General features: G+C 36.9%; 1 protein-coding gene across 1 annotated transcript in view; it reads left to right on the top strand.

Annotated features, from left to right (window-relative positions):
* NAA15 (N-alpha-acetyltransferase 15, NatA auxiliary subunit) overlaps nt 1-13,015 on the top strand; it is a 36,151-nt gene that overhangs the window by 7,198 nt on the left and 15,938 nt on the right. Inside the window, exons 2-7 of the mRNA XM_088164145.1 lie at nt 6,059-6,143; nt 6,983-7,087; nt 7,706-7,863; nt 9,585-9,719; nt 9,888-10,041; nt 12,392-12,511. Coding sequence (XP_088020271.1) covers nt 6,059-6,143; nt 6,983-7,087; nt 7,706-7,863; nt 9,585-9,719; nt 9,888-10,041; nt 12,392-12,511 — 757 coding nt within the window. The remainder of the gene's footprint in view (nt 1-6,058; nt 6,144-6,982; nt 7,088-7,705; nt 7,864-9,584; nt 9,720-9,887; nt 10,042-12,391; nt 12,512-13,015) is intronic.

Genomic DNA, 13,015 nt, shown 5'->3' with positions numbered 1-13,015 from the left:
CTCTGCTGTCTTTTGGGGCTTAGTCCCAATTTTGGCACTCGGTTGGTGAAGAAAATCATATTCTTCAGCTGGTCTGTCACAGCATTGACTAAATTAGGATGCTTGCTTTTACAGTATTACTTGTGGGTGAGAAGTGATTTCCTGTGGGGGTTTTGGCGGGGCTTTTTGTTTGCTTGGTTTGGACTGGTTGTTTTTCAGTATTGGGGCATTAGGTAGTTTCCATTCATTTTACTTCAGTTAAATTGCAGATGTGGGGTGTTATATTGGAGTAAAAAGTGTGACCTGTTAAAACACAGTCCTAGAACAGAAAACAGTTAAAAGTTCTTCATACTGTTTTTTTTTTGTAAAATTCTCTCTCTTTAATGGAAATAGCACACTATTTTTGGTTCCTGTTCAATTTCAAAGGGCATAACAATTGGTAATGTGATCCCATCCCACCCACACGGTTCTGCTGTATGGATTTTATTCTCATGCTGCTCTTTCTTATAACCAGTTGTGCTGATTCAAGTAAGAATAAAAAGAAAGTCAATAACGCTCCAGTGCTCCCACTTGTGAACTTGGGGAGTAGATGGTACCTTCTTGTCTTTGTTAATTACTCTTGAGGAAAAACCTCTAGTTTTGCATGCTTCCAGGTGAGAAGGCAAAGGTGGTTTCTCCTTTATGTTGGTCTTCTGTGGCTGTCTTCATCTTGCTCATGAAACGCTTTTGGGTCTGTTTCTCATCTATTTAATCAGCTGCAAAATCCAGGCTGGATAGACTCCTGTGAGACTTTTTGTTTTGTTTTACTGCTGCAAATTAGTTTTAAAACACTCTTGAATCAGCAAGGTTGTACCTATGTATTTTCTCAAGAGTCCCTGCTTGAAAGGGAGTTTTCTATTCTATGTTGTGATCGAGGTGATTGTTTATGTAGGTTGAGTGGTACTTGGTGGCAGTGTAGATTCACTGTGAAGCTTCTAGTCAGGCTCATGGAAACTCCTGGTGTTATGCTGAGCTAGAGCTGTTGAGCTGATCTTAACTGTTGATGTTACTGAACATACAACACGCTTCAGTCTGCAGTGTAGTTATTATAAAATGTCTTAAAATAGCACATAAAAGTCTGATGGGCTTTTAAATTATTTACCTTAGTTATTAAATGCTTGCAGGATGGGAAGACTGCTTTGTGATAAAAGAGGATTTGCACTCCTGGGTGTGAATATGTGCAAAATATTTCATGTATAAATGGCAGAGTCCAGTCTGCTGTATATTTGATCCTGAGGGACATACCTGCATGTCAAAATGCTGCCCTTGACTATTATCCTTTCGTTTTAGTTGGAAACACGTGTATTTGACCATTAAAATGTCTATTTGAGAGGGAAGAGTTACTTGGGAGGTAAAATATGCTGCTTACTTATAGGTAGCTGTCGTGGGTTTGCACTGGCCAAACCCCAGTGCACCCATGAAAAATCATTTACTCATTCTCTTCTGCTATAGGTGAGCAGAGGTGGGGGAAAGAAAAATTACAAAGGAGTTCATGAGTTGAGGTAAGGATTGGGAAGAAGCGTTTTTAAGGGCAAAACAGGCTTAAACTTTAAAAGGTATAAATAAAATAAATATTAATAGACTTTAAAGTTGTATGATAAGAATAAGAACAATTAGAGAGCCTACATTTCAAAAATATAAAATCTCCAAAATGCTCTTGTGACAATGTATTTGTTTATACTGCATGTAAAGGAAACAGTGCTGAATTAAGTTTGGATAAAAGTCATTTCTGCTATGGTAAGCAGCTCTTAGTGCTACTGTAATCAGTTGCATGGCCCTTGTATCTTGTTCAAGAATCCATGTCACTGTTCACTACCTGTAGATTTGGCAGCAAGGTTTAGAGAGTAGATGGGTGAAGGTTCAAAAATGGAAAGCTGGGGCAAGGGGAAATATATTCCATGTAGCCATGAGCTGTGGCTAGATGGAGGTAAGCTGTAAATAGTGGGAGTCTTTTCACTTTTCTTCATGGCAGCCACCGAAGAAGAAACATGAAGGAATTTATTCACATTTGACACGGTGAGCCATGTGCATGTGTAAGGCATCTGCTGGCCAGAGACTAAGTCTGCACAAATCCCTTAATACAATTTAGAGAACACCAGAATACAAGCCCTCCTTCCACCTCAGGCTTGGGATTCTAGAGAATATGGGCCATCTCTCTTCCTTAAAATTTCCATGTCAGTCTGTCTAGTAAGTGTATTCTGATCCATTGAATAAATACTTGGTGGTGGGGGAAGCGATGCAAATGCAAATTGGCACTTATCTCCTGTAGTCTTGCATGATTTTGAAGGAGTCATACTTTGCCTGCCTCATCTTACTAATTCTTTGTAGAACTATATTAAAGCAGATGTTATTTCCTTGCTATAAAGATAGAAAATTAGTTAAGGGGTATAAAAAGCATCTTGGTGTGTTTGGAATAGGTTATAATTCTGGCCACAACATATGTAGAAAAGTTTGGTAGATATCTTAAAAGATCTGGTAACTTATTAAACGAAAAACTTCGAAGGGCAGGAAATGTGTAATAGATTCAGTACTGATGTAGAGTCAGATTCTGTTCTTCTGAAGCATTAGCCTTTTTAACCTTATTCTTTTAAAGTTTAGCTTTTATGTTTTCTCATTGCATGATGTCACAAATTGTAGCTGCAGCACTTGTCTGTCAAGCATCACAAGCACGATCTCACTGCTGGCTTTGAAGTTTATATGTGCAGGAATTTAGCTTAGTGCAGGCAACTGTGCACTTCTAGCCATCTCTGAAACAGAATTCTGCAGAACATCTGTCCTAAAGCAATGGTTGGAGCTCTGGGAATGACTGCTACAAGCATCTGGGAGGAAACAAGCTACCCAGATGAATAAAATTCCTGTTTCCAGAAAGCCTGTATCTTTATGTCCCAGGAATACTTGACATGTCACCATTCCTGCTTCTGTGATTTTTTTTTTAGTTTAAATTGCTGGTTCTTTTTTCTTTTCTTACTCAGAAACTGCTGACTTGCTTAAGGATCTTCTTTCCCAGGCTGTGTATATATTTTTTGTTTCCTTTTTACTAAAAGATTTTTGTTTGAATTGTCTGTTCCTTGAAAGTATAGGTTCACTCAGGTTTGTACCAGTCATGGCTGCCTATGCTTCTATCCTGACTTCCTTCTGTCTCATTCACACCTTAATTTAAGCTTGTTAGCCCATAATCTCTCTGGAGAATGAGTTAAGTATGTGCACAGCTTCAGGCAGGGGAATCTCAGTGGAGCTGTTGGACCCACTATGAGCAAAGTCTCTTCTTTTCTGAAGAGCTAAATGTGACCTCAATTTCATTTGTTCCCTTCCTTCCATTGTCAAAACATACAGTGTGTACATAGAACACATACACAGAATAAGGAAACTCATAAAACAACTCAATTTGAAATGTTTGCATTAACAGAATGAATTAAGCTTGAAAATATTAACTAGAAAACTTGGAGAAAACAGGAAATCATTCCAGCTTGTCTTGATCTAGAAATAACCTGTCAAAGGAGACCTTTGTTGCTTTACTGGGGAATATACAGAGCTATATTCTGGAGATAAAAGTATATTCAGATTGTTTCCTGATAATTTGTTGGCCCTATCAAAGTAGTTTCTGGGTTATGAGAACCTCTGTGTAGATGTAAATGGATATAAACGTGTAAATCTTTCCTCCATTAAGCCTAAAGGAAGAATCTGTTACAATTCTCAGTGAGTTTGCTCTGTTCCAAACTACCTTGCATTATAAATTCCATATCACCCTAAAAAATTTTATGTGCAAGTACTTCCTGTCCCTAGCATATATCCCATCTTGGGATATATGACTTTGCTTAAACTTCAAGGTGAGAGCCTGGTTGTTAGAGTACAATAAATGGAACAATTTAGTGATAAGATTTCACATTCACAGCCAGCATCTGAGCAAGCTGTACTGCAAGCCAGACTGCAAATCCCCAGAGTGCCCCATCTGCTTGTGACAGTGCCTTAGTTACACTGCAGACACACTCTTCAGTTCCTGTGGCTGCACCACTTCTGTGACAGGTTCTGCTGCTTTCACAACTACCTGGGTGGGGGCAGATGGCAGCTCTACTTTTCAGGGAGGAGGCCTGGCTGGCAACCTTTATGACTGATGGTTTCAATTAAAAAAAAAAAAAATAAAGAAAAAAATAGTCTGTCAGCTCTGACTAGTGGCTGATTATAGTGACTCAGCCAGCTACTTGAAAGTTGATAATGACTGGAAGGTGTAATACCCAGTCAAGTTTAATAGTAAATAAATAGTTGCCTGTACAGATTTCCTCTTACCTAACCCTTCAAATGTTCTTTTGCTACGTGCCTGCAGTGCTGACTTTTCCTGTCCTTGGTGAACAGAGGGAGTTGTCTCTGGAAGTGTTCAGAGTCAGGCTTGGATGAGGCTTTGAGCAGCATGGTATAGTGAAAGGTGTTTCTGCCCAGGGGGTGGGTGGAACTAGATGGTCTTTCAAGGTCTGTTCAGGCTGAAATCATTCTAATTCTTTTGTTGATCTGGTCCTCTTTGAGTACATCTTGCAGTGCTCTCTCTGGGCATCTTCCTTCTCCCTCCTTTTCCATGTGAGCAATTCCCTTTCTCCTAAGGGTGGTGACAATGTAGAAGGAGCAAGATAGGTGGTTTGTGATGCATCTTGGTCTTCAGTCATATGATTTCAGCTTTATGACTTTATGACTTTAATACTAGAAAATAATATATAGTGTTTTACCATTTTTTACACCTTTGAAGTTTATTGTTGGTATTTCCAAGAGAAAACCAGACACTAAACAGCATCTTTCATTATGAAGAGCAGCATAAAACACAGAAGTTGTAAATATGCCTTTTTTAAGTATTTCCCCTAACATTCATGTAAGTCTTTAAAGTTTTATTTTTAGAACCTTTTGCTTGAAGGGAAGACCTCTTGGGTCTGCCTTTCCTAAATATATTTGTTGAGAGTGCTTTGAGGACACATGGTGTCCATATGTGCTTATGAATTCTCTTGGATAATTGCTTTGGAGCACTGTGAGGAAAGATGGAATCCTGAGCAACAACTTATTTAGAAGGATTTGAAAGCTCTCAGCTGTACCCAATTTTTACACCCCTGTCAGCCATCCTGCCACCAGAATGGCTCCACCAGAGTCACTGAGGTCCTGTTATGAATGACTTTGTAATTAATAACGGGATTAATAGGATTTGAGTTGGTGCTCAGTCAATGTGGGCTCCTGTACTCCTGGACTCATAGATGTTTATTTCATTACAATAACATTAATTGTAAGAGGTTCCAAATATTTGCTGAAGTGACCTAAAATGTATGAATTGGTGTTCATAATATTATTTCTTCTGGCTTACATTTAAATATGAGCACAAGAAGTGTATTTATATAAATAAAATACTAAAACTGGTTTTAAAAGTTCATGCTGTGTGCTGTTTTGCATCGTGGTCACCTTGCACAATGAATGAGGCTCAGACAAAAGATTTGGACTAAGAAAACTGTAGAGGAACATTTAAATTTCCAGTATGGTAAGATCATGTTACTCTATACTAGTTTTGAAAGTTTGGATGTATGAGATAGATATATGTTGTAATTAAACTGATGGTAAGAGGTTGCTTTCAGAGGTACTTAAAGCCAAATTCCAATGATTTATGTGTCTTTCCAGCTTGTGTGGTTGTTGGGGGTTGTCTCATGGCGTTGCTGTCCAGGATAATTGGCCAAAGTGGGTTCAGTGCTTACCAATGTTATGACATAAGGTTTGCTTTTATATTAAGGGAGAGTTGAATCTCTTTAGGCACTTAAGTTTCCTGTGGTGTCTTACCTGAGAATTTGCTGTATGATCATATATCTTCACTTACACATTTAAACTTGTAGTGTTGCTGACTTTTTTTTTTTTTCTGGCAATGGAAAGAATTTTTAAACACAGGAAGCTCAATAAAGAGGGTTCATTAAAATATTAGTACATTTTCTAAAATCTGTAGCTGTACTGATGCTTAATTTCAGGCATGCATAAATACTTCCATTCTAAATTTTTTGAATAAACTTCTTTTGTTCTTCAACAGAGGTGTTATGAACATAAGCAGTATAGAAATGGGCTGAAGTTCTGTAAACAGATCCTTTCCAATCCCAAGTTTGCAGAACATGGAGGTAAGTTTTTAAATGGCATGTGCTCTCTTCACTGTACTTTACAGTAGAGTAATTATTTTAATGTCTTCACTGCTAACTTTTTGCCCATAAAGCAATAGGAGCATCCAGAAACGTGTATTAAGCACTTACTGTTAGTAAGATTTGTATTTTTAAAATGACAAATAAATAAAATAAAATAAAAGACTGATCTTACCAGTAGTCATTGCTTCCTGTTCTTTATCATTCAAGTCTAAGATTCATGGTGCAAGTTTCCTAATACAAGTATGCATTAATTAAATCACTTTTCCTGGGAAATCGATATTCACTCACGTAAAAGCAAAAAACAAAAGGAAGAGGCTGAATATTGTTCGGTACTCTTGTCAGCTCTGTGGACTGCTGCTTTTCTGAAAGAATAGTCTTATTTTAAGAGAAGGTGTTTATTCCTTCACTGTATTTTTAGTCAGCTCGTAATGCTGAGTTGAAAGTCTCTTTGCACTATTCAGAAATGCTTTGTGGGGTTTTTTGCAGCTACTTTGGTATGGGTGGATGTGTAGAAATATCAGAGTTGTGAATAAATACTTGAGTAGTTAAAAAAATCTCCAAATGCTCGTAGAGAAGACAGGTTTGAAATAAAACATTACTTTGTATTTTGATGGAAGTAATATAAAAGGTTTATTGCTGTGTATGATATAAGTGAATAATCTGACAGAGTTTTCCATGTGAGAAAAGAATGTGAAATCTTGATGGTGAGAAGTGAATCTAAATTTGCATTTATACTATGTTTAGGGTTGCTATATGGAGCTTAAAACCCATGAAAATGAATAACTGATACTTAATCTTTTTTTTTTTTTCTTTCTTAGAAACCTTGGCAATGAAAGGACTAACACTGAACTGTCTAGGGAAGAAAGAGGAAGCTTATGAACTTGTGCGCAGAGGCCTAAGGAATGACTTGAAGAGTCATGTCTGTATCCTTTCTGAAATAGGGCTTTTGCTGATGAATTGAAAAGGCTGATTTCTGCTACTACTTGATTTATTGAGTAGCAATAAAAGCCAGTTTAAACTTCAAACTGGTAGTTCAGAATTTTCAATTTCCAATAAATATTTTGTCTGAGCTCCCCAAAGGGCAGACACTTTGCAGTCCTTGCAGTCACAGTTAGTTCACATATTATTCTGGCAGGCATTGTGTATTTTTATCATTCATCTGCAACTGTAAACTCATGGTGGGCATTTGAGCATGTGATTTGCTTTGGAAGCATGAGTAGTTGCCATTACATTGTTAAAAACTGGTCACATACTTACAGTGCAGGAAGTATGAGCATTTCAATTGCCTAAAATTGTGTTCAGGTAAGCCTATTAATGTTTACAGAGATCCTGTTACTTTATTTCTTCCCCCAGTGTGTGAAAAGTAACCTTTCCTATTATATAGACTGTATACATATAATTGGCAAAGTTCTGACAAAAAGCATGATAATGTCCATTTATAAAGCAGCTTGAGAGCCTGTTGCCAGCTGTTCTGTCACTGCCATGTTGGAGTTGATTTGTCCCTGCTCAAATTCAGTGGAAGCCTTAATAGAGTTTTCCAGGTTGGCATGTCTATGGCCTTCTTCAGAGGTCAGATAAGAAGTATGATGAAGCTATCAAATGCTATAGAAATGCACTGAAATGGGACAAAGACAATCTTCAAATCTTGAGAGACCTTTCTCTGCTACAGATTCAAATGAGGGATCTTGAAGGTTACAGGGTGAGTATGCATACTGCATTTAATTATCATCTAGAGAACTGCAGCAAAGGTGGCAGATTGCTTAATGACGCTTCAAAAAAGATAGTAAAGTCCAGAGGGTTAAAACTATGTGCCACTCTTCATGAAAGTAAAAGCAGATGTGCTGCTGAACAGTTTTCACAAAATACAAAGATTTAATGACAAATTATCCATTTTCAGCTCAGTGCAGAATTGTCTGCCTTACTTTTGTTTTTTTAATGCTTTATAGCTGTAGAAAATCTCCAGTCTTGTTTTTTTCTTGTTCTTTCCTGTAGGTGAGAGGCAATGTGTTCAGAATGTGACTTATTGAGGCAAAGGATTTTGGTTTTTTTGGTAAATTTGTGCTATATATCCCTCCACCTTTACATCAGTGGCCCCCTATTAGCAGTAGGTAATAACAGAGCAGTGTGCTGCATGAACATCATATTTTGATTCCTGGCCAACTTGGGCATTAGTGAGTGACAGCTTGACAGCTCCATTTTTTTTTTGGTCAGGTTTTCATCTTTTTAGGTTTCCCTTGCACCTTCAAAGTTTTGTTTAAACTTTTTTGTTGTTTAAAACACATTAGTTGGTCTCTTCATGTATTATTTCCTTTTCAAATCAGGGTAACATTAGAGTACCCAGGAGTAGGTTCTGTGCTCAGAGTTGTGTGGAGCCATCAGCCAGCACAAGTCTTCAGAGAATTTATTCCTGAGTGAGGACAATTCTTAATCACTGATTTTTTTCATATTAGTGATTTAGAAATTTGGTTCTGCTCTTGCTGAGACAAGATAGCTAAAACTTCGTGTAGGAGCCAAAATGGACATTTGCAAAATGTGCTTGCAAATTTCTATTTTCTTGGCCTCTGGATAAACGTGAATACAAATTTTATAATCTAAACATATAAGTAGCACACTGAATGCATTAAGGATTAAATGTTAGGATGCTTAGAAATCAGTAGTTCATGGCTCTCAAAACTGGGAATACAGCAGTGTTTTGGTTGTTTGTTCTTTTGCTTTAAATTCCAGCCTCTCCTACTTCAAAATATTTTGAGTGATTATCATTCTATTAAAACAGCTGTAACTAGTTTTACTTCTTTGTTAATCTCTACTTCTGACAGTTTAGGCGTTTTCAATAGGAAGTAACTTTTTTCCTTTAAGTTACTTGAAAATGCCTTTCAGAAGTCTATAACAAAACAAGTTATAACATTTTCCTCAGGTGAAAATTGTGTGATACCAAGCAAATATGTTGTCTTTTCCAGCTGTAATTATCCTCTTGCCAAAGAATAGGGATGTGTTTGCGTGACCTGTGTTGCCTAAGAACACTTCCAATTATTTAAATACATATGTACTTTCAAGGTTAATTTGAAACACCAGTAAATGTTCCTGCAATTCAAACCAGGTATCCTTAATTGTGTTCTGTTCATAAGTGGTTAGACAGGAAAAGCATGTGTGTCATACATTAATAAAATTAGTCTGACTCATCAGGATTTGGTTGGACATGTTATTTTGTGAAGGCTTATTTTTTTTAATTCTTATTTTTTTATTCAGTGAACACCATTGTAGTTCGAAGTTTATTCTTTCTTTGTTTAATAAAATGCACATAGAAAACTATTTCGCAGTGTCTTCCTTAAATACTAGAATATTGAAAGCAAAATATTGCCTAATGGATTCTACAAAGTATCAAGAGTAAAATCAGGAAAATAAGCAGCTACTTTTTTGCAGGAAACAAGATACCAGTTGCTTCAGCTCCGACCTGCACAGCGAGCATCATGGATTGGTTATGCCATTGCTTACCATCTGCTGGAAGACTATGAAATGGCAGCAAAAATTTTAGAGGAATTTAGGAAGACACAGCAGGTAAGAGGAGAACATGAAATTGGTATATGGAGTGCTGCTTAAGCCAAAAATAAAACCTTCCTTTCATGATGAGAAAACTTTATTCAGTTTCTTTAGTCAAATGAATTTGATCCCAAATTTTAGAATTAGAAGGCTGAACTATGTCCTGTGTTTGGCTTTCCTATGCAGACATCACCTGACAAAGTGGACTATGAGTACAGTGAACTGCTGCTCTATCAGAATCAAGTCCTCCGGGAAGCAGGGCTGTATAAAGAAGCCTTGGAGCATCTCTGTACCTATGAGAAGCAGATCTGTGATAAACTGGCTGTTGAAGAAACTAAAGGTAATCACTCACTTTCTAAGATACATCTAAACACATAGCATACAATGGGACGTCCATACTGTCAGCTTTTCCCATCTTTTAGAACTTTGGTTTGAGCTTGATTTATTTAATTTTGCTATTGTAAAGGATTGCTTGTCTCTCAGCTTACATAATCCCTGTCATGCTCTTGTCCCAGGCTGGTAAGGCATCAGTGGAGTACAGACACGCTGTTCTGAGACTTTTAATCTATCAGGTGTTTCAGACAGGAAATCCTAAATTGATGTCCTGAAGTTCTGTCTGAGTGGTGTACCCAGAGCTGTGCTGTTACAGCTTTGATAGTGGCCTTGACAAGGATACCACGTGCTGAAAGGCAGGATCATCTCTGGCACAGCAGGCTTTTAAATGTACTCAGTCACCCTTGCAGTGTATAGGCTGTTCAGTGAGGCAACCCAGCATAGGCTTCTGCTGTATTATTATAAACCTGATGTATAATACTAGAACACGTCAACACAATAATGTGGCTTATATTCCATGGATGGAATTGCAGAGTGAAACAAGTTCACTCTAAGCTCTATTAACAGGTTCACTTCCTTAAAGCATACTTTGTTCCTCTACTGCTTGATGCTTGTACAGTCTTTCTGTGAATTCTGCCCATCTATTGAAGGTATGCTTGGCCCACACTGGAATCTTATTTAAAAGATTGTTTTATGTAAAGAGAATAAATCCTTTTACTGTGGTTTGTTCATGTAGATGTTGTAGCTAGTTCCCTGTTTCTACTAATAGTAATCTCACTGTCTTGAAAAATGAACCTAGGAATTGAGCAGTGACAGTATTATGGGAGGTGTGGTGCTTCCTCAAGGAAACTGATGGCAGATGACTCCACGGTAGCTGAATATCTTGCTTGATTTGCATATAAAAGGAAATGGATATACAGACTACAGTATCACAAATCATTTTTGAAACACAGTAATGGGTCTTTTGGCGGTGGGGGTGGTTTTTTTGTGACTTTATTTTTTATCTGAAAGATCTTTTGACATACTTTATGCTCTGTATTGACGTAATGTGTGACATACTTAGTGTTTGAAGGTCCAAAGTTAGGAGTGAAATAGGTTTTTCAAATAGGACTTCATTAAAAATAAACCCAAAACCAAAACACAGAGTCTCCTAGCAAGTTACCAGCCAAAAGGATGGAAATACTCTTTGAAGTCTGCATGCATTCAACAGGGTACAAGTGATTAATTTTTTTGGGCACATTTCCCATTGTGTTGATTTGGTCTGGCTTGGCTGCTGTGTATTCTCTAGAAGAGCCTGGTAATAAATGAGTGTGTACAGATTTTAAGCACACATGCAAAAGCCACTGTGGATGAAATACAACTGACAAACACTGGAAATTGTATTGGCATTTGCTGGTGTTAGATAGAAAAAAATAAATTTTTCCTCTGAGGTGAAAGTTAAGATTTATTTTCCCAGTTCTGTCGTTCTCATGGAGTGAACTATTGCTGTTTCCCGAGCACTAGATTTTGTGTATAGTCCTCAAGTTATTTTAACCGTGGAAAGCAGCATCTCTTGACAAAATTGCTTGTTAATTGTGTGACACAGGGGAGAAGAAAGATAAATTTGCATTTTCCTCTTGAAACTAGGTAGAAAAACCTTGCCTTAGTCTAGAGTGATACTGTTCACCTCTGGCATGTAATCTGTTCATGCCTAACGCTTGCCAATAGCAAAGCTTTGTAAAATAGTTTTCCACTGTGAAATGGGAAATTGACTCTTGTTGCAGTTCCAGCATTAGCAAAGATGCTTATTTAATTGTTAGACCTAATCTTTACTTTATCAATTTTAATTTGTATTGAAGTATCATTAAAAGGAAACTTGTTTGCAGAGTCTTGAAAATTCATTCATCAAATAAATGACTTGATTAAAAACACTGAAGTTAGTTTCATGAAACACCAGGCTGAAGAACCATTCTCTTACTTACAGCTCTGCAATTTGTTTGGTTTTCGAGATGCTGTATACATCAAATACCATGTACTGCTTTTAATTGCTTTCTGCAGTAAAAACTGCTCTTAAAGTAACCAGTCACTTGAGTAAGTGAAGGGGGGAAAAAAACCACATGTGCATTCTGCATTAAATTTTCAAGTAAGTTGCAGGAATTATGGGCCAAATTGTAAAATCTTACTGTAATTGCAGCTATTGTCAAAATAAAACATATCTGTCAACTACTTTGTAATGCTATATGTAGTGCTTATTTTTTCTAAGAAATTAGAATCTGTTTGGAGTTAAGGATTATCCAGTCTTTTACTGTAGAGTGATAAACGTTACAGTGCTTTTGTATCTTGTTATCCTAATTTAAGACTTCTTGTTTTTCACACAGGAGAACTCCTGCTTCAGCTTGGCAGACTTGAAGAAGCGGTTGAAGTCTACAAGGGACTGCAAGAAAGAAATCCTGAAAACTGGGCTTACTACAAAGGCTTAGAAAAGGCACTTAAGCCAGGTAATGATTTGATATCTTGTAGTAAATAAATTTTTTCTGCATATTTGAAATTAATATGGATATTAAAAGCTTGTATTGCTTTAAATACTAAAACTATTATCTAAGAAGTCCCCTTTTAAATTTTGCTTTTTAGTCACAGTTTGTACCTACGGTCATAATGTTGGGGTTTGTTAAGAAAAGATTGGGAATATTTCTTGCATTGTAGTTACCTTGTCTTATCTAAAATCACAATCATAAAAATTTAATAGTCTTTGTGTGTGATTGAAAGAAGAGAATTATTTCTTAGATGACAGATTTAATTTTGAGTTTTTCCATTATTCTCTCTTACCTTAATCTTGTGTTGTAGCTAATATAACTGAATGGTCTTGTTTGAAGGTTTTAGACAGTGATAAGGCAGGAGCTCTTTTTAAGATGAGAGATAAGCTGTTAGTATTCTAGTGCTGGAAGAGGAATTAACAGATAGTGAGTACCTTGGAGTCATTCAATGCATTAGTTTTAGTAAGA

This window comes from Sturnus vulgaris, chromosome 4 (genome assembly GCF_052056855.1).
Source record: "Sturnus vulgaris isolate bStuVul1 chromosome 4, bStuVul1.hap1, whole genome shotgun sequence".
Taxonomy (NCBI): domain Eukaryota; kingdom Metazoa; phylum Chordata; class Aves; order Passeriformes; family Sturnidae; genus Sturnus; species Sturnus vulgaris.
The sequence above is the reverse complement of the archived record's forward strand: the minus strand, read 5'-3'. Positions and strand labels throughout refer to the sequence as shown.